At 48.4% G+C, this 22,214-nt stretch overlaps 1 protein-coding gene across 1 annotated transcript in view; it reads left to right on the top strand.

Moving 5' to 3' along the window:
- WNT5B (Wnt family member 5B) overlaps nucleotides 1-18,326 on the top strand; it is a 102,581-nt gene extending 84,255 nt beyond the window's left edge. Inside the window, exons 4-5 of the mRNA XM_074983773.1 lie at nucleotides 674-966; nucleotides 16,524-18,326. Coding sequence (XP_074839874.1) covers nucleotides 674-966; nucleotides 16,524-16,982 — 752 coding nt within the window. The 3' untranslated portion in view covers nucleotides 16,983-18,326. The remainder of the gene's footprint in view (nucleotides 1-673; nucleotides 967-16,523) is intronic.
- The last annotated feature ends 3,888 nt before the right edge of the window (nucleotides 18,327-22,214 follow it).

Genomic DNA, 22,214 nt, shown 5'->3' with positions numbered 1-22,214 from the left:
GCAAGCCAAAAACTAAATATGTATGGAGAGTGAACTACCCTCCCACTTCTTGAGCATTCCCTCCAGGTCAGGATTAAAACACACTGGTGGACCCGTGTTGGAGGGAAGCTTGGGCTGTTGCTGTTACTTCTGTGGATACAGGACTTTCACTTCCAGGGTGTTTAACTGGGCAAGTTCAACTGGAATACAAATAATACATAAAATTAATAATAGTAACCTTTCACTGATAGCTCCTCCACACATAACACCTCCTCCCAAGAAGAGAGCATTAAATGTTTTATTTTTCACTGTGTATGTCATTAGCAGTAAACAACCTCAGGCCATGAAAAAGACCCTGGTCCCAACCCAGGTGTGTCAGAGAGCCAGATTTGCTATCAGTACTGACTACACTGAAAATACTGGGATAGGATAGTCAGAATCTTGCAGATGGGCTCTTTAACTGCAAAAAAATGAGGCGTGCAACCCATCCTGTCCAACTCTTATCTGCCAGTGTAGGATTGTTACTTACAGTGTGTTATTCCATCTTTTTCTCAACCTAATTTGAAATGTCCTGTGCCACTGGGCTCACGCTATTTCCCACTGCTGTACTGTCTGTTAGGTCTCCCCAGGAAGGGTTCTGTGTTTGTCAAAGGAGATTTGTCTTGTTAATATTTTCCTCCTCCTGCTCCCCCAGGTAGTCGAGAGACCGCATTCACCTATGCTGTTAGTGCTGCAGGAGTGGTGAATGCCATCAGCCGTGCCTGCCGAGAAGGGGAGCTTTCCACCTGTGGTTGCAGCCGCACAGCCCGCCCCAAGGACTTGCCCCGAGACTGGCTATGGGGAGGGTGTGGGGATAATGTGGAGTATGGCTACCGTTTCGCCAAGGAGTTCGTGGATGCCAGGGAGAGAGAGAAGAACTACGCAAAGGGGTCAGAGGAGCAGGCTCGCACACTCATGAACTTGCAGAATAATGAAGCCGGTCGCAGGGTAAGTTGGATGCTGGTTCTTTTCCTTTTGCTTGGAGCAAGGCAGATCTAGAACTCATTGTGTGTTTGGGTGTCAAGTCACTCATAGTTGGTGATGAGGAATAGTGTTAGCCAGCTATGGGCCAGAGGGTAAACCAGTAACTCCCTTGGTATGGTGAAAGCTCTTGGGTTCATGACATGAAGGTTGGGGCTACTGACCCTCGGAGCTTCCAGGGCTCCCAGCCGGGGGTTCAGGGCTTTAGACCTTGGGAGAGCACTGGAGTTAAGGGTATCAGCTCTGTGGTTCCAGGCTGGCTTCCACCTCACCATGGTGCTGGGGATCAGGATTTTAGCCCACAGCTCCACTCCTGGTTTCAGCCATGAGAGAGTGCCAGGGACTGGGGCTGAAACCCCCTGGCTCCATGCTTAGTTTCAGCTGGGGGAGGGAGTTATGCTGCCAGGGCTCAGGGCTTTAACTAAATGTGGATGTCAGTTATAGCCGCAGTGCTTGCCACATAGCTAAAGTTCTCAGCTCTGGCACCCAGCACAGGGTTGAAGCTCCAAGCCCTGGCATCCCTCCACCCCCCCATTAAAACCAAGAGTGGAGCCCTGAAGACCCAAACCCAGGCACCCCCTGTTGGGCTGAAGCTGGAAATGGAGCTGCAGGGCTGAAGTCCCTGCATCTCAGCTCTTTCCCCTGTCTGAAGCCCCAAGCCCTGGTGCTCCTGAGAGTCAGAAGTCCCTTGCCCTTCCAGAGACCTGACGCCACAGCTCTGCAGCTGCAGCTCCATCTCTCCAATGGCTGAAGACCTGAGGCAGGTCATTGTTTGTTTGTTTGTCTGATCTGCTGCCTTACTGATGACATCTAGTTTCACAGGGTGTCTGGTAGAAGGATAACTCTGGTGTTTGTATCTTTGAGGTTCTACTGTGGTTTTCTCTGGCCAGCAGGTGAATTAGGGCCAGCGAGGAGCTCCAAGGTGTGTTGAAAGCCTTTTGTCTGCTAGGCCACTGGATGCCGTGGACATTGAGGGACAGATCCTCAGCCCTACTAAGTCAATTTTGTCCTGCCCTGGCACACTTGGGGATTTGAGCCTCAGTCAGTTTTTTCTCCCAATCTTAGTTGGGTTGCCAAAGTGGGACCTTGAGCGGGAGGGTGGGGGGCATATTCCTGTGACACCGAATATTCTTTCACCTGTGTCATTCATAGAATCATTGTTTCAGGCCAGAAGGGACCTTTTGATTATTCAGTCCGTCAGACCATTACTTTTCACCCACTTGTGCCTGTACTGACCCCAAGAGCCTTTGTCTGACTGAAGCCTTCCATGGCATCCAATCTTGATCTGGAGACATCAAGAAATGGAGAGTCCATCACTTCCCTTGGTAGTTTGCTCCAATGTTTCGTCAAATTTTTGTGCCATATTTCTAACTGGAGTTTCTCTAGTTTCAGCTTCCAGCTATTGGCTCTTATTGTGCCTTTCTCCACTAGGTTAAAGATCCTTTAGTACCCTACATTTTCTCCTCATGAAAGTACAACATAATTAAACAGATCAAAATGTTTACGTTTCTCACTGTGAGTCATTTCTTCAGCCCTCACAGAATTTTTGTGTCTCTATTCTGCACAGGGCCGCTGTTGGGGGTGCAAGAGGGGCAGTTGCTCCTGGGTCTGGCTTTCAAAATGGACCTGGAGCTCCAGCCACTGCTACTGCTACTTTGACAGTGTCCACGATGGAGCTCTCAGCCTCTTTGAAGTGCCATGGCAGCGCTGCTTCATTGCTCCAGCAGATTGTGAGGGAAGAAGGGAGGCCCAGGGCTTTCAGCCCCTGTCCCTTCTGCCTTTGGCCCTGCCCCTTCTGGGGGGGGTGCAGAACCAGGCCCCACTTGCCCTGGGGTCCATGGCGGTTGTCAGCTGCACTGTTCTGCACCCTAATTGTTCTACCTCCCCTTTAAAAATGTGGACAACAGAACTATGTACATTGTTCCAGTATGAGTCTTACTAATACTGTTTACAGAAGTAAAATTCCCTCTCTGCTCCTATTTAGTATTCCCTTGTTTATATATCCAAGGATAATGTTAGCCTTTTTTGCCACAGCATTGCACCGGGAGTTCTTGTTCACTTGCTAGTTAAGATCCCTCAATCTTTTCCAAAGTCACTGGCATTCAATAGCAATGGCAGGCATTCCTTGTTCCTAGATCTATAACTTTGCATTTGTCTGTACAGGTTGAACTTCTCTAGTCCAGCACTCTCTGGTCCAGCAACATCCCTGGTCTGGGTTGATTTTAGTTAGCTGGAGGTCAACTTATCGTGGGTGTGGTCACATTTCCCACAGTCCCATAAAGTTTGTTTACAGCTACCAGTCCTGGCTCTCGGTGTTCTGTGCTGTTATTTATCTTTAATTTACACCTAAATGTCTTCTGAGAGCCCAGTAAGCCATGGAAGTGTTCGTAATGCTGCCAAATAGACAATATTGACCTCCAGTGGTTCAGCGGTTTCTCTGGTTTGGCTCAGTTCGGTCCTGAAGGTGTCAGACTAGATAGGTTTAACCTGCATTAAAATGCCTTTTGTTTGAACAGGCCCAGGTTACCAAGAGATCCAGATTGCTCTGTATGGTGGCCTTTATTATTTTATTATGCTCTTATTAATATTACTATTACTACCAGTATTTACCAATTCTACCTATCTTTGTGTCAGCAGCAAATTTTACCATGGATATTGAATAATGTTGAGACTAGCAGTATCCCTGTGGAACCCACTAGAAACAGGTTCATTCAGTAATGATTCCCATTGATCACTATCTTTTGAGATCTGATGGTTAGCCAGCTCTTAATCAATTTAACGTGTATTTTACTGATACTGTATCTTGCAGGTTTTTCAATCAGAGTGTCATGCAATACTAAATCAAATGCCTTACAAAAAGCTTAACCAAAAAACAGCCAGGAAGCACTTTAAAGACTAACAAAATAATTCATGAGAAAAGTCTGCGTGTCTTACATCTGTGCCGTTACCTTTATCAACAAAACTTGTAATTTCATTAAAGAATTCATTTGGATTTGATTGACAAGAAATCATGTTGACTGGCACTAGTTGTATTCCTCATCTTTAATTCTTTATCAATGGAATTCTGTATGGCTATGTCTACATGGGCAGCTTCTGTTGACAAAACTGGGCTTTTGTCGACAAAACCTGGGGAGCATCTGCATGGTTAAACTGCTCTGTCAGGAGTTTGCTGACAAAACCCAGCTGTTCTGCAGACAGCATTATACCTCTCCCCAGTCAGGCATAATGCCTCTGTCAACAATTTTGTTGTTGACAGAGTGGCCATATAAACAGTTCTCTCGACAGAGAGGGCTTCTGGTTCCTGTTCTGTTGAGAAAGGGCAGGGCAGTCTGGCTGCTCTCTATCGACAAATCTGATTGCTCTTTCGATCTGCTTTTATGTGTAGACACAATCTGTCGACAGGGATACTGCCGCAGTTTCTCTGTTAACACAGTGACCTCTGTCGACAGAAGCTGACGGTGAAGACATAGCTTATCAGTTTTTTCCACTATTTTGCCTGGGATTGATATCCAGCTAATCTGACCTATAGTTACGCTGGTCAATCCATTTGCTCTTTTTGAATATTGGCTTAATATTAGTTCTCTTCTAGTTTTCTGGAATTTCCCAGCTTCCCAAAGTTTATTGAAAGTGAACATCAGTAGGCCAGAGATCTCATCCAGCTTCAGGATTTTCAGGTGTAAGTTATTCAGGCTTATTGATTTAAAAATGGTTAATAGGTGTTGTCCACTATCCTCTGCCATGGATTAGAAGGTACTTATACATCCTGGCTGCGTCTACACGTGCACGCTACTTCGAAGTAGCGGCAGTAACTTCGAAATAGCGCCCGTCACGTCTACACGTGTTGGGCGCTATTTCGAAGTTGAAATCGACGTTAGGCGGCGAGACGTCGAAGTCGCTAACCCCATGAGCGGATGGGAATAGCGCCCTACTTCGACGTTCAACATCGAAGTAGGGACGTGTAGACGATCCGCGTCCCGCAACATCGAAATAGCGGGGTCCTCCATGGCGGCCATCAGCTGGGGGGTTGAGAGATACTCTCTCTCCAGCCCTTGCGGGGCTCTGTGGTCACCGTGGGCAGCAGCCCTTAGCCCAGGGCTTCTGGCTGCTGCTGCTGCAGCTGGGGGTCCGTGCTGCATATACAGGGTCTGCAACTAGTTGTTGGCTCTGTGTATCTTGCACTGTTTAATGAAAGTGTGTCTGGGAGGGGCCCTTTAAGGGAGCGACTTGCTGTTGAGTCCGCCCCGTGACCCTGTCTGCAGCTGTGCCTGGCTCCCTTATTTCGATGTGTGCTACTTTGGCGTGTAGACGTTCCCTCGCTGTGCCTATTTCGATGTTGGGCTGAGCAACGTCGAAGTTGAACATCGACGTTGCCAGCCCTGGAGGACGTGTAGACGTTATTCATCGAAATAGCCTATTTCGATGTCGCAACATCGAAATAAGCTATTTCGAAGTTGGGTGCACGTGTAGACGTAGCCCCTGTGATATGAGTAAATTGTCCTGCTTTTTTCAGAATACTGTCAGAAATATTTATAACACTTCTGCCTTTTCTCTGTCATTATTAACAATTTTACTCTCTGCAGGTAATATCAGGCCTACATCCTTACTAATATTTCTTTTGTTCCTACTGTATTTGTAAAAAATCATCATTGGCCTTAGCTATGCCAGATATGACTATTTCCCTCATCTTTTTAGTTTCTGTTATCAATTTTCTGAATTTCATAACTTCTAATTTATATTTATTACTATTTCTCCCCTTTTCCATTTTTTATATAATGCTTTTTCATGTCTGATTGCTGCTTTCACTTTGCCACTTTTAGCCAGAGATGTTCTTTTTTCTTGATTGTGCAAGCACGTGTCATAAGCACAGACTTAAGTCTACTGGTGTGGGCTTTTGGAAAACCAGTTTTTACCTTCAGGAAAACCAACGTTGAGGTAAATTTAGAGTTGCTGAAAGGAAGCAGGCTGACAGCTCTGGCAACTAATGGTCTTGGAAGAGCTGCGGGGCTTGGGTTATAAGTGGCCTAGCTTTGGAGAAGCTGCTGCAGTTTTTTTCATTTAACCACCATATGGTACCAAGCACAGCTCAAATTTTTCTCACTATTACTAGGATCATTTGATAGCAAATAGCAGTGAGTAGATTGGGAGTTCATCTAGATGGCAATAAAAGCTATGCAAGGAGATCAAGTTAGTAGACATTTGTCCCACAGCATGGTTAAAATGCAGTTGTCTTCTCGTGTGAACAGACATCTAACTATGACAACTTCAAACAGTGCTACAGCTTTGTATAGAGACTGGTTGTATCATGGGTTCAGGGACTCAGATGACAGTTGTCAGGCCTTGTCTTTAGTCCAAGACAATCATGTTTCAACTGTTTTTGGGCTGTTGTTTTGTTTGTGGTGGTGGTTATGGTTCAGGTTGTAGATAGTGCTTTAAGAATTAAGGGATTTCATGGTCTGCAGTGAGTGGCTAGTGTCTGAACATAGGGTTTATCCAGGGACATGTTACATTTTTGTCAGTTGGATTTTTTAAATCAAGTTTGGGTGTCTTTCTAAAAGATATGCTGAAGATCAACCGCATACCATTGAGTCTAATGTGGGAATCCTTGGGTGAAATTCTATGTACTGTGTTATGCAGGTGATCAGGCTAAATCATCCCTTCTGGTCTTAAAAAAATAGAAGAGAGCATGATATATCTCACTCTTAATCTATGTTTATACTAGTGCTTTTTTGGTAAAAGTTTGTCAGTGAGGGGTGTTAAAAAATACCTTCCAGACTGGCATAGGTTTCACTGACAAAAGTGCTGGTACTACCATGCTGTGGGAGAGCTGTCTCTGTCAGCATAGAGAGGCTACACAGGAGACCTTATGGTGGCATAGCTGAAGTGGTACAGCTGTGCCACTATAAGGTCTTTATGTAGACATAGAATCCAAGTGACTATATTTCAGCCAAGAAAGGTATTTGGCTGGGCTGAATTCCAGTGATGAGGAGCTGCTATGGGGAACACACTTATTCCCATGTGTTTCTTCTTGGAAAAATAATCTGACATTTTCCTCCTGAATGGAGGTGGCGAGGAGGTAGGTGAGATAGCTGGGTGAAAATTAAAACAAAACTGTAGCTTGTAGGAACTGCTGTTAAATGTAGAACCAGTCTTCAGGATAATGAACTTTTAAGATGCTGCTCATTGCAGAGTATGACTGAAAGCTGAAGAAACTCTCTATTCCTCACACACACACACGATTCTACTTTCAAGTCTGGGAACTCCATTTCTAGCTGATGAAATTTTACATGACCAATTAGAGAGCAAGAAGAATAGCTTCCTGTGCTTGACCCTGGCATACTGCCAGCGCACACAGCAGCAATTCATGGAGTCCAGTCTCTGGAGTAGTAGCCCAGCCTGCTTCTCTGTACCTGTGACTTACTCACATGGTGGCAGACCTCTATATTATACTCAGTTTTCATGTTTAGGATTTTGTTCTTGGGAATCTGAAGCAGTGTGGGATGATGGTATGCTGTGTATTTGGAAACAGACAGAAAAGAAGAGAAGGAAGATGAGAGAGTCAGAGGGGTGGGGCCATATGAAGAACCACAGCATGGTTCACTGGCCATATGCAGTACTCATTCCTTGCATGACCAGTAGTCATCCTTCAACTTTTACTCCTGTTTTGATTTTCAGATAAGAGTGGGTGAGTTTCTGTCTTTTGGTTTCTGGACAGAGTTTGAAGTGAGGGGAGAAACTTTTTCCCTCTGGTTTCTGAGCAGGTTTTGCCCATCTTTGTTCAGAGGCAGAGGTTTTGTGCAGGAGGGTTATCCCTGATGCCAGGTTTGTGTGTGGAACTCTGAGGGTGGAAGAGGAATTTTCCCCTACCCAAGCTAACAGGAGGAGAAGGGGGCGGGATGGGGGTTGGGATGTGAAGAGAACAATGTTCTTTTCTGTTTCAGACACATCTTGACCCCGTCAACTCTCCACTCCACTCTGGAGTTTCAGTGGTACTGGCTCCCGGCTTTATTGCCCTTGTTTGTTTGTCTTGACTGTTATCTCAACATGTCCTTTCCTTCCATCTGTCTTTTTCTCCACTTGGTCTCCATTTCCCTCTCTTATTCCCTACATTTCTTATCTATCTCCCTGCCTCTTTGGCAGTCTGTCCTTCCACATTGTTTACCCAGTCAACATGTAGCAGCCCTCACTCATCAGTCACTCCATCCAGTGCCAGGTGAGGCTGGGAGGGGGCCATATAATTAGGAATTCTGCATTAAGTCTCTTCCCACCCCACTTCTTGGGAGAGAGGACTCAGAAAGGAACTGGGGGTTGTGTTATGAGGGCTTTAAACCTTTCCATTAAATGGTGTTTCAGAGTGATTTTGTGGCAGGGCCATCAATCAGACCCAGGCTTTACAGCTTCATGTGGGGTCTGTTATTCTTCACCTTGATCCTAACTTGGCCAGTAAATAACCTAAAATTTCTCCCACCCTTGCCCCATCCCAGCAGAAAAGGAGAGTCATTTAGGGACTAATGCAGTGATTCCCACAGTTAATGGAGGGGTGTGTGGGCTGTGTAAGCAAAGTGGGACCAGGCTTACTTCTCCTTAGGGGCTTGTGATGTAGTGGAAGCATGCACATTCCACAGCATAATCATTACCCAGATGTTTTGAGAATTGGCCATTTAAACCCAAGTCAGACTAAACGCTGAAGGTCCCATGACAATAACTGAGGGGGATTGAGTTGCAATGTTTTCTAAAGGAACAAAGCCAAGGATTAGGAAGAAACAAACAATTTATAAAAACATACGCAAAGGCAATAGATGCATGAGTAGTTTGGGATTTGACCCAACAATAACCAAGGAGTGTTAAGACCAACGTATAACAAGCAGGCAGGCAAGTCAATTAGGCTATAGGAAGTGTCTGGTGCTGTGAAAATTCAAGTGTAGTTCAATCTTGTACAGCACAGCAGAGATTCTTAGCTTGCAGTGTGGTTGGCATTGCACAGTTATAGTTCAGTCCTCCAAGGCAAGTCCAGAGGCCTCAGATCATAGCTGTTGTGTTACACTGTAAAGAACAATCACCAGAGAATCACGTACAGAGGAATGGAACTAAAGGCCTTCATCGCTAAGGGCTCAAAAGGCTGACTTCCTTGGGAGCTGGACTGGGCCCCAAGGATTTACAATTTGAGGTAAAGCAGAATCTCCAATATCTGTCAGCAGTATTAGGACTTTGGCACCCTTTATATATCTAGTAACTAGTATGAGCAGCAGTACTGTGGACTCCCTAAACTAGTGGGAGATTGGTTTCACTTACACAGTTCTGTTCATAATGGATTACTTATTGGATTTCCCCTTTAGGAGGCAGGTGCGGTTTTACAATCCCCTTGTAGCTCTGGTTTAATGTGGATGCACAAGCCTGCCAATGGCAGCAGCAGTGGCTAGAAGCACAGGCCTTCTAAATTGCTGCCAGAACATCGGGCAGCGCACGCCTGGCAGATCTGAGTACTGGCTGCTCAGAGGACGGGCTGCAGCGCGGCAGGGTCTGGGTGTCACTGAGGCCTGGCTGCCCAGCTCTACCCCTTCTTCCCAAGGCCCCACCACTTTCAGGAGCACAGGGCCAGTGCTCCCCACCTTTGCCTGGGGACCTGGCAAGTCTGTCAGCCCTCCTGCGGATGCCAGCCCTGCTGTCCACCTTGAAAACTATGTGAAGTTCCTGTTAGTGCTGACATTTGGTTTTGGTGTATATCTCTACAGTTTTATGACTTGGTTTACACTCAATGAAATGAATGAACCTAAATGGTTTAACTTTTTCCCCCCCACCAATTCTGATCTTTTCCGTTCTTGTGGCTTTTTAATGTCTGTCTTGCACCATGTGATGGTAAAAATAATCATGACTCTTCTCCCTCACATCATTGACACCTAAACACGTGTTTTTGAGCGATTAATGCACACAGGACTAACTTTTTCAAAAGGAATAATTAACTTCAAGTGTCCAACTTTAAATACTTTGAGCTGGATTTTCAGAGGTGCTGAACCCACTGAGCTCTGAAAATCAGGCTCAAAATAGCTCAAATTGGGCACTCTGAAAATGTAGCTCTGAAAACTAGTAGTTGCTTTTTAAATGTTTAAAATGTAGGCCAGCCATAATAGCTACGTCTACATGTGAAGCCTACTTCAAAATAGCCTATTTCGATGTGGAGACATCAAAATAGGCTATTTCGATGAATAACGTCTACACGTCTTCCATGGCTGGCAATGTCAATGTCCAACATCGACGTTGCGCAGCACCACATCGAAATAGGCGCTGCGAGGGAACGTCTACATGCCAAAGTAGCACACATCAAAATAGGGATGCCAGGCACAGCTGCAGACAGGGTCACAGGGCGGACTAGCGCTTCCAGGGCAACAGCTAGCCGCTCCCTTAAAGGGCCCCTCCCAGACACACTCAGCCTGCACAGCACGTGGTCTGAAGAGCCATAGACACGCAGACCTCAGGCGACGCAGTCATGGACCCCCAGCAGCAGCAGCAGCAGCAGCAGCAGCAGCAGCCAGAGGTCCACCCAACCCTCCCTGCAGGAGCAGGGCTTGCCCTCATCCATGCCATGCGGGAGGCAGCTGAGCACCTCCTTGCCACACCAGAGGAGGAGCAGCCTGCAGGGGAGCAGGACTCAACCCCCAACCGTGCAGCACCTCGACCGCCCCCCCCCGCCTCACACGCCGCCGCCTGTGGAGCTACCCCACCAGCACCGACTGGTGGGAGCGGCTGGTGCTTGAGGAGTGGGACGACGACCACTGGCTCAGGAACTTTAGGATGAGCCAGCAGACATTTATGGAGCTGTGCCAGTGGCTCACCCCCGCACTCAGGCACCAGGACACCGCCATGCGGCGTGCCCTCCCAGTGGAGAAACGGGTCGGCATCGCTGTCTGGAAGCTGGCCACTCCAGACAGCTACCGATCCATGGGACAGCAGTTTGGCGTCGTCAAGGCCACCGTCGGGGCTGTCCTCATGGAGGTAAGAGGACACACGGGGGGGCGGGGGGGGGCGGGCAGGGGGGCCCTGGCAGGGCAGGGCAGGGGAGGGGGGCCCGGGCAGGGCAGGGCCACGCACATCCTGCTCACCCCTCATTGGTGCTCTCCCATGTGCTTCCCCTGCAGGTCGTGTGCACCATGAACGCCATGCTCCTCCACAGGCTCGTGAGGCTGGGGGACCCAGATGCCACCATCGCGGGCTTTGCCACACTGGGCTTCCCCAATTGCTTCGGGGCTCTGGATGGGACTCACATCCCCATCCGCGCCCTGCAACACAGTGGAAGGCGCTACGTAAACCGCAAGGGCTACCACTCAGTGGTCCTCCAGGCCTTGGTGGACAGCCGGGGTAGTTTCCAGGACGTTTATGTGGGCTGGCCTGGCAGCACCCACGACGCCCGGGTTTTCCGGAACTCGGGCCTGTGCCGCCGGCTGGAGGCGGGGACCTACATCCCCCAGCAGGAGATCCCTGTGGAGGACACCACCATGCCCCTCTGCATCATCGCAGATGCGGCATACCCCCTCCGGCCCTGGCTCGTGCACCTGTACACGGGCCATCTCTCTGCCAGCCAGGAGCGCTTCAACCAGCGCCTGAACCACGCGCGGCAGGTGGTGGAGCGCTCATTTGGCTGCCTCAAAGGGCGCTGGAGATGTCTCCTGACCCGCTTGGATGCGGGCCCCAACAACATCCCCCAGATTGTGGGTGCCTGCTGCGCCCTACACAATCTGGTGCAGAGCAAGGGGGAGGCCTTTTTTCAGGGCTGGGCTGTGGAGGCCGGCAGGGCCGATGTCCAGCCACCCGCTGCCCCCAGTCGCCAGGTGGACCCCGAAGGGACCCGGGCCCGGGAGGCCCTGCGGGCCCACTTCGATGAGGCCGCAGGGTGAACTCTGCCAGGCCCCCCACTGCCCCCCTCCTTCCTCCACAACACTCCCTGCCCCTACGCCCACACCATGGAGCACCCAACAGCACACCCCCCCACACTTCTCCTGGACAAATAAAAGCACGCACTTGTTGGTGAAATGAAACTGGTTTTCTTTTAACTGTTTTTTTAACTAATAACAACAAACTATATACAAGACCTTCTAACTAAACTATTATATAAGTGAATAATAAAAAAGTTTGCATATATTATATGTACAAAAAACAGAAAACCAGGGATTACAAGGAAGGGGAGAACTATTTACATGGGGGCAGGGGGGGCAAACGGGGGTCACAAATAAATAAGTCCCAAAACTATATACACGCCCCTATAGTCCAGCACTGGGGGGCTACGTCTACACGTGCCCCAAACTTCGAAATGGCCATGCAAATGGCCATTTCGAAGTATGGGGCACGTGTAGACACAGCCGGGGTGGGCAGCTGGGAGCCCCGCCTCGGCCGCAGCCCTGTGTGGGGATGGCTGGGGGCTGGGAGGACTGGAAGATACGTCCGGTGAGTCTCAGCTGGCCCCAGGTGTCCCTTGACGGTCCGGCTCTCGGTGGTGGGTGGTGGGGCGACGGCGGACGGCACGGCGATGAGCGGAGCAGCAGGTGGCGCGGCGGGTGGAGCACTCAGGGCGGCGGCCAGTGCGGCATGGGGGGCCAGGTAGTCCACTAGGCGGTTGAACGTGTCCATGTAGGCCCCCCCATGCCTCTTGGCGCCAGGCCAGCGCCCGCTCCTGGAGGTGGAGGCGGCATTGCTCCACCCGCAGACGCTGCTCCGCGACCTCCAGCTGCCGACGATGGATGGCCAGCAGCTGGGGGTCCGTCACCGGCGTGCGGTGTTGCTGGGTCCGCCGTCTTGCCCGCCGTGGGGCCAGTCAGTCCTCCACCGAGGGGCTGGCCTGGAGCGATGGCCCCGGAGCGGTTTCCGGGACCACTGAAGCCTCGCCAGCGCTCTCCGGTCCTTCCGATGGTGCAGCTGCGGAACACAGGAAGGGGGGAAGAAGAGTGGAGACAGGCGTTAGTGTGGGCCCCGAGCCGCGGCCCTTGTCCCCCCACCCCTGTGCTGCAGGTTCCCCATCCCCGTGCCCGGGAGATGCTGCTGTGATGGGGTTCACGGGTCCCCCTGCACTGCACCCCGTCCCCTGGCAGGAGTGACTCTCACTTCACTCAGCAGGGTCTGACAGGAGAGGTTTCTTAGGCCACAGATGCCCAGTTTCTCCCAGGAGTGACAGTACAGCAGTGAGAGACAGTCCTTCCAACCCGTCCTGGGGAGAAGACCCCAAGGGGTGCCCCTCTGGGGTGTAGCTTTCCCCCTCCTCAAGCTGCCTGCCTTCCAGGTCTCCCTTCCCCTAGCCTCTACCTGCGGCCCCCCCTGATTCAAAGCCAGCTCGGCTCCTTCCTCCTCTTTGTTCAGGGCAGAGGTGTAACTTGCCAGTTGTAGCCCCAGGATCATCCTTTGCCCCTGGGAGCTATTCAGCTTGTTGCTCATATCTAGCCTGAGCCTCGCATTTGCACTCCCCCCGCTCCATCACATGCTGCTGCGGCTGCTGCTGCTGCGGGGTGTCCCACCCCCTCCTCCCGGGGGACCCTAGAGGTTCCGCTCCCCCCTGCCCCGGGGATGGGGCATGGCACTGTCGTGCTGGGCGGGGGTGGGCAGGGGCTGATGCACTCCTGTGAGGGACATGGCACTGCTGTCCTTGGGGCCATGGCCATCTGGGCATGTGGAGGGCCCTGGCCACATACCTATTACCCCCGCCCCTCAACCCCGGGGGTGTGCACCGGGGGGGTACATACCTGTAGGTCCACTCCCACGGTCCAGGGACACCCGGGGGGCGGACGCCCAGCTGCTGCTCCGGGATGGGAGGAGGATGTGCAGCCCCGTCTCAGCAGAGGAGGAGTCCCCCTCTTCCTCCTCCTCCTCCTCCTCCTCCTCCTGCTGCGATGCCCCGGGGGTGGGCTCCAGGGGGGGCCCCTGTGGTGCGGGGCTTACCTCCGGGGCAGACTCCGGCTCCGGGGCCTGCTGGGGCTCCTCAGCCGAGGTGTCAAGAGTGGCCAGAGGGGAGGAGGTGTGCCGGGGGCCCAGGATGTCCCTGAGCTCCCTGTAAAAGGGGCAAGTGACGGGGGCAGCCCCAGATCGGCCGGCCGCATCCCGGGCCCAGGCGTAACCCTGCCGCAGCTCTTTGACTTTACTCCGGACATGGTCCGGAGTGCGGGCAGGGTGACCCCGGGTGGCCAGGCCCTCGGCCAGCCGAGCGAACGCATCCGCGTTCCGCCTCTTGCTCCCCATTACCTGGAGCACCTCCTCCTCGCTCTAGAGCCCCAGCAGGTCCCAAAGCTCGGCCTCCGTCCAGGAGGAGCCCCGCTGCCGCTTGCCGGCCTGGCTGCCAGCCAGGCTGCCCTGGCTCCCCTTGGGGGGGGGGTCCTCTGGGGGCACTGGGGGGGCTGCCGGGTGGCCATCGGTGCGCTGGGGGGTTCTTGGAGCTGCTGAAGAGCGTGCAGGCTGGCCGTGTGTTATTGCTGCCACCTGCACGCTCTCTCAGCTTCCTGCACAGGAAAGGGAGGGGGAGGGGACCTTTAAGGGGCCGCTCCACGTGGCCACCATTGAGCTGAGGGGCTGTAGAGAGCATCTCTCAACCCCTCAGCTGATGGCCGCCATGGAGGACCTCGCAATTTCGATGTTGCGGGACGCGCAACAACTACACGGTCCCTACTTCGACGTTGAACGTCGAAGTAGGGCCCTATTCCTATCCCCTCATGGGGTTAGCGGCTTCGACGTCTCACCGCTTAAAGTCGATGTTAACATCGAAATAGCGCCCTACACATGTAGCCGTGACGGGCGCTATTTCGAAGTTAGTGCCGCTACTTCGAAGTAGTGTGCACGTGTAGACACGGCTTATATGTGACACTAGAAGAGGAAGGGGAAGCCTGGTCAAAATTTAAAATTTAGATTACTATATCTACATTGCTCAAAGGTGTGAAAAATTCATGCTGTAGTTTTGCCAACCTTACTTCCAATAAAGAATGCTTCTCTTGACCTAGCTGTTACCACTCTGGGAAGTTTGATTATCTAGTGACTGAAGTTGATTATCTAGTTCCATCATGGTATACTATGTGGCTATGTCTATACAAGAAGCCTCTGTCAACAGAAATCACTGTCAGAAGGGATTTCCCAGCAAAAGTTCTGTTGACAGATCACATCTACACATAAAAGTGGATGGAAAGAGCAATCTGCTCTGTCAACCAAGAGCAGCCAGACTGCCCAGCCCTCTCTCCACAGAATAGGCGACCGGAAGCTCTGCAAACAGGACTGCCCGGTGAAGCAGAAGCCCTGGCTGTCAACAGAAGGGCCCTGAAGCATCTACACAGCTGTTTTGTTGACAGAACGCTGTCAAGAGAGGCGTCATACCTGAATGGGGAGAGGTGTAACTCTGCCTGTGGATGAGCCGGGTTTTGTCGACAAACTGTTGGCAAAGCGCATTTTGTGCATAGACGCTCCGCGTTTTTTCCTGACAAAGGCCCAGTTTTGCCAGGAAAAGCCTCTTGTGTAGATGTAGCCTGTGTGTCCGTACAGTGAGTGAGTTTGGCCATGGCTCCTTTGCTATACTGTTGTACTCCCCATTATGTAGACAAGCCCTGAGGGTTTCTTTAGGTGTGAGAGAAATAATTCAACCTGAGGTGGTGCAAAAGTTGCATTTAAACTTGTAAATCGTATGCTGTTATTTTTCTTAGTGGACAGAATGGTGGCACACAGCAGAAACATGAATTGCCCTTGGAGAGCAAATATCTTGCTTGTACATGCTTGGTGTGAATCTGCTAATTTTTCACATGGTTATTACAGCCCCAGCTCTTCCTTTCTGACAGACAGCAACTTCTGAAGCTGTATTTGGAGTGAACAAAGCTCTTGAATAGGGATAGAAGGAAAAAGCCTGGGTACATGGATTTATTCTGAAAGGCGACCGATATAATGCTAGAACTGCAGCATCATTTAACAGAGGGGTAGCGAGTTAGTCTGTATCTTCAAAAACAACAAGATGTCCTGTGGCATCTTATAGACTAACAGATGTTTTGGAGCATCAGCTTTTGTGGGCAAAGATGAAACAGGTGTTTGCCCACGAGAGCTTATGCTCCAAGATATCTCTGAGTCTATACGGTGCCACAGAGCATCATTTAACAGTGTTATGTCTAGGAAATTGACCAGTGCCCAGATGATCCATTGTATTGATTTCATCAATGGGCTTTGAGGGGAGGTGGATGTAGTATGTTAATCCAGAAGACTGGGGAGCATTTCCAATAGTTGGTTCTTTCCCCTTACTGCTTCCTATGCTTGACTCAGCCTGCAGGCCGGGAACTTGTAAAAGAAAGTGGTTGTTGACAGGCCTGTGTTTGTGTGGACTGTGGGCAGAAGTGTTAGGAGATCCATTGTACTGAGGATGGCAATGCCAAAGGACTCACAGGATTCTGTCTTTGCTGGGGAGATAGAGAAGCGGGGGTTTGTCAGGTCAGGTATGGGGGGAAGAAGAACTCAGTGCAATGATGCCAGTCCCCAGGGCTATAAAGGTTAATGGAGCTCTTGTTTGATTCCATCTTCTTTTCCTGCAGGCTGTGTACAAGCTGGCAGATGTGGCTTGCAAGTGCCATGGTGTCTCCGGTTCCTGCAGCCTCAAGACCTGCTGGTTGCAGCTGGCAGACTTTCGCAAGGTGGGTGACCTGCTGAAAGAGAAATACGACAGTGCAGCTGCTATGAGGATCAGTCGCAAGGGCAAGCTGGAGCTGGTAAACAACCGCTTCAACTCACCAACGCCGGAAGACCTGGTCTATATAGACCCCAGCCCTGACTATTGCCTGCGCAATGAGACCACCGGCTCACTGGGCACTCAGGGCCGGCTGTGCAACAAGACCTCAGAGGGCATGGATGGATGTGAGCTGATGTGTTGTGGCCGGGGCTATGACCAATTCAAGAGCATCCAAGTGGAGCGCTGTCACTGCAAGTTCCACTGGTGCTGCTTTGTTAAGTGTAAAAAGTGCACAGAGATCGTTGACCAGTATGTCTGTAAATGAAAGAGCCTCCAAAGCAACAAATCTATATTATATAAATCTATATAAATATATTTTATATTTGTATAAATAAATAGATGATAATAATTAAAGAAGCTTATTTAAGAGACAGACTGGCTAGTTTGCCACTCCCTTTATTCAGCTCTGGAGAAAAGGGGGAATTTGCTTTCAGATCTTTTTCCCCCTGGATGTTATAATCAGAGTGAAGGGAGCCAAACATTTGCTCAGAAGGAACTCCCTCACAGTCACCTGACTCCAGAAGCAGGGGATTGATACATGATCAGAGAGGCAGAGAAGGGTGGGTTCCCTTTGCTATCATGTGTTTAAAACTCAAAAGTGTATGTGGTGTTGGACATCTGGAGTCACAACCACACATGGCGGAGTCTTAGTTATTCATGTTTCAGCCTCTCAAGCCCTTTGGACAATCAAAACAAGAGGACTTGGACCTACTTTCTCTGTTCAGTAAAGGAAGTGCTGAAGCTTTATCAAACAAGAGGAAAAGCCACACAGGTCTCATGCTGAAGAATATGCATTAAAATACAAATACCATATAGAGTGCTTGGAATCAAGAGAGAGCAGGGAGTCCTGCACAGCAATGGGGAACCACTTGTTCCAAGTGAGGGAGGAAGGTGTGATCTTCATTTGGGAAGTACTGCTGTATCCTGAGAGTTTAAAAGAAACTAGCACCTAACTCTTCTGTATCTCAAGGGCAAAAAGAAAATCTGCCAAAGCTCTGTCTAGGCTGGTCTGTCAATGAGATCTTTTTTCCCTCCACTGAAACGCACTTTGTCTTTGCAGATAAGGAGCTGCTATCTGTCTCTATTGAGCTCTTTGAGAAAGAAATACACTCCACGAGTGTGTCAGTGGAGTGTGTTTGAGAGACAGACATAATGCACACATACGGGGGGGCTGGATGAACACTGTACCTCAGTCCTTACCATTGTTGCCATTTCTGCCCTTGGAAGTGGACATGCATGGTCACCTTGCCAAGCTCCTTGTAATCCTCCTTTCCTCTGTCCCAGATGTACAATTTCTTTTTACCATTAAACAACCCTCACTGAGGTTCCTTTCCCTCTCTCTTGCTTGTGTATGTGTGTGTTTTGTTTTCTTCTGTTTTGCTATTTATTTCAGAGCCCAGGGGGCCAAATTCTTTTCTGGTGTAAAACCACTGCAGTCATTGGAGCTATTACCAAGAATGAACTCATCACCAGAATGTGGAGTGAAGTCCATTCTGCACCCTCTTGTGGTGATAAAGGAGAATAACGAGAAGGTGCTTGAGCGGAGCCCCATTAGCAATATCTAGTAATCTCTCTTATCTTTCTTTGAATTGTAACAGAATTCACTTAGTAAAATACACATGGAACAAATGCTGTTTGTAGCACAGGACATTCCCAACCCCTCATGGCATCTACATCATTTATTTGCATGCATAGAGGTAAACTTAAATGTAAACATTTACTGATATACATCCCATTTTTTCCGATGTTTCAAGCTTTTTCCTGACAAGTTTCAAGTGCACAAAGCTGTCAATAAATGGAAAAGACTTCGTATTCCAAAAAATTAAATTTTTGGATATGTACGGCTTTTATTTCTGATTAAACATGGCAGCTTTTACAGAATACACTATTTTAAAGAACCTTTTATTTCAACCATCAATCCTGCAAATGCATATTTCATATTTGAAGTGTTGGAAGAGTCCAAAGATCCACAAGAAAGAAAAATTATTAATTTGCTAATTTTTATGGATGAGTGCACTTTTTTGTAGTCCAATTTTTGTTTCTTATTCAGCAGTCAGTATATTTGCTGGCATTGCAGAGAGCAATTTCTTGGAATACAAAAGGTGGTGGTATAGTAATTCAAAGTAACAGAAGTAGTTTTCCAGGCTAGTTTTCCAAGTGTGGAAAAATGTGAATACAGTGACCCAACCTGCCTCTAATTAAACCTCAGTGGGAACTGGCTTTAGCCCAAGATCAATTTAAATGTGTAAGCCATCCATTTTAGGGATACTGTAATTTTCCTGTTCAGTAATAAAACTCATTGGATAAAACATTGAATATATCTGGAAAGATTTTTTCTCACTCTAAGCTCAACTGCCTGTTCTGTCCCATCCTCACTGGATCAGTGCTTAGGATGTTGCATGCTGATATATGGCACTCCCCAGGTATTGCTAATATTATTAAAAGTGTTTTCTCTTGGCTTTTACATTAAAGATCATTTAAGGGAATGTTAACACATATTCCACAGAATGTTACATCCACAGTAAATTTCGTGGATGTAAACAATTTCAGTTGGAAATGATGACACAGTGAGGACCTAAGGGATGAGGGAAATGCCAGGACTTTTTGACTTTTAAGAGAAAGACATGAAGAGGGAGAAAGTTGGAGGCCTTCTGCTGGAGGCCCAACCGAACTCCCACAGCTACTGTTCTTTAACTACAGTGTTGGAGATGCTCCATGAAGAAGCCAGAAGGGATAACGGACTTGCCATTGTCTGCTTAAGGTATCAGAAAGAGAGTAGCAAATGACTGGATTTCCTCCTACATGAAAACAACAGCCAGTAGGGAGAGCCTGTTGATGGAGGGAGTTGTTTTAAGGCTGATTGAAGGCTTTCTTCTATATGTTCAGAGAAGCAACCAAGCATCTGGATCCTCTTCTGTACCCCACTTATTTGGAGGCCTTGATCATTGAGAATTATATTAAAAATAATCTAACATGAATAATAAAACTATGACTAATAAAAACCATGAGGCAGTTTACCATCCAGCAGTTTTTCAGAGAATTGTCCCTGTTTTGTTTTGTCCAGATGATCTGTCTTTGAGCTTTCCCCAAGTGTAGGAGGTTGGGATCCAGAATTTTGCTTCAGCGCATCTCAGGTTAAAGGACAGCTTATGTGACACACTACATACACAAGAGCAGATTTAGACTGGCTTTGTGGGTGCAAAGAAAGCCAAGGAAGGGCAAGTAGTTGATGAAAAACAAAGTGGAACTACTACTTGCCAGTGAGGGAGAAAATAGTGGCTTTTAAATTCCACATTGCTAGATAAACAGTGTGATCTGAAGGCATGGGAAGGGGAGTCAATATCCGAGTTTTACTTCCAGCTTTGCACTTCTGTCTCCTCATATATAAAGGTAAAATAATAATACTTGTCTTCCCCAGGAAAGCTCTTTGACGTGTATGAATGAAGAATGCTATTAGCTAATATTTACTATTATTAATAATTGTAACCAGACAGGATTGTTCTGTAACGCTAATAGCACAAACAACACAGCACAGATCCAGGCTAGATTGATACCTAGATGGGCGTACAGCAAATAAACACTAAGGTGGTATAGGGGATTCAGCAAGAAGCACTCTTTTTTCTGAGTCTGTATTGAACAAAAGCCCGACACCAGCATGGTGTCTTCTGGTTTTTGAATGAAATGTGAAACTAATGACTTGATCATTTCTTGTAATTAAATAGCTCATGGTAACCTACAAGTTTACAGATACTAGTTTGGTTTCTGAGCCAAATACCAATTGCCTTAATTCTTCTGGTAATTCATGTGCATACGATACTTGGTCCTTTCCATCCTAAACTATTATGAAGACTGTGCACTCTGTGGGCCCAGTCTATATCCTGTTACCAAAAGAATACACAGCATTGCCAATTGTATAATCTGTCAGTGTACAAACAACATCCCATAAACTTCAGCTTTCCATTTGGAGGAAGTCTGATATCTTCCACCTGCCAGAGGGGAGGTGCCTATTTGCATCCATAAAATTACTGTCTCCATGGAATCTACACACAGCTGTGTATAATCAAACACACTCTCTCACTCAGCTTTTATTGAACTGCACTTAGGATATAAATTGTATTGAAGACTTTATATGGAAAAAAGTTCCATTGCACTGTAACTTGTAAAGAGAAATGCTATATACATGATGTGATCTGACATTCTCCTTCAGACAGAGCTGGAAGAAGAGGTCTCAGTGGGGCAAGCAACAGATTTTGTTAAATTTAAATTTACTGATACCAGAGGTTTGCATACTGACTATTCCGAGCTCACAGTGAGTCAGAGATAGAGGTGAAAGTAGAATCGCAGATTCCCAGTCTTTGAAAACCAATATGGAATGGTCTCAGGAAAGACTTGGAGAAGAATTCAAAGCAATACTTCTAGATAGTACATTTTAGTGAGTTTATGGAGCAAGGGAGGTGGAGTATCATAGAATCCTAGGGCTGGAAGGGACCTCAAGAGGTTATTTGGTTCAGCCCCCTGCCTGAAGCAGGATCAACCCCAACTAAATCATCCCAGTCAGGACCATATCAAGCCAGGACTTAAAAATCTCTAGAGATGGAGATCTACCACCTCCCTCAGTAACAGATTCCAGTGCTTCACCACCCTCCTGGTGAATTTTTTTTTTCCTAATATCCAACCTACACCTCTTCCTTTGTAACTTAAAACCATTGTTCCTTGTTCTGCCATCTGTCACCACTGTGAACAGTCTCCCTCCAGCCTCTTTAGAGCCCCCTTTCAGGAAGGTGAAGGCTGCTATCAAATCACCTCTCACTCTTCTCTTCTGCAAACTAAATAAGCCCAAATCCCTCAGCCTCTCCTCACAGGTCATGTGCTCCAGACCCTTAATCATTTTCACTGCCCTCCACTGAACCCGCTCCAATGTGTCCACATCCTTTCTATACTGGGGGGCCCAGAACTGGACGCAATACTCTCGAGCTGTGTCTACACTAGCCAGTACTCTCAAAATTTCAGGACATCTTTTGAAAGCATGTGGAGTGTCTACACATGCCACATGCTCTTTTGAAAGGAAAATCAAAGGAATGCACCCCAGCTTTAGAAATCCCTCTTCCAAACTTGAAATAGGAAAAGTGCTCCCCTCTTTTGAAAGGCTCTTTCGATAGAAATTGTGTGTAGATGCTCCGCTACCTATTCTTTTGAAAGACCAGGTCCACCATGCTGCCAGCCAGCTGGGACGTGGAGACGTGCTGCCCAGTGCTTGCGGGGCTGCATGGTCTGTATGTGCAGCAGCCCTCAAAGCCACATGGACCCGGATCACCCTAAAGTTTTATTGTCATATCTCCATTTTGCCCGACTTTTTCCTCCAAGGGATGAAGGTACCGTTTTTGGCATCCTGCTGCTCCCTCTTCTTTTTCAGATGACACAGAAAGTCTTCCACTCTCATCAGGAGACCATAGGAGGGTGTGAAAAGCACACTGGCACCTGCTGGAAGAGAGGAAGG

The sequence above is a fragment of the Carettochelys insculpta genome, chromosome 1 (assembly GCF_033958435.1).
Source record: "Carettochelys insculpta isolate YL-2023 chromosome 1, ASM3395843v1, whole genome shotgun sequence".
In the NCBI taxonomy this organism is placed as follows: domain Eukaryota; kingdom Metazoa; phylum Chordata; order Testudines; family Carettochelyidae; genus Carettochelys; species Carettochelys insculpta.
The sequence above is the reverse complement of the archived record's forward strand: the minus strand, read 5'-3'. Positions and strand labels throughout refer to the sequence as shown.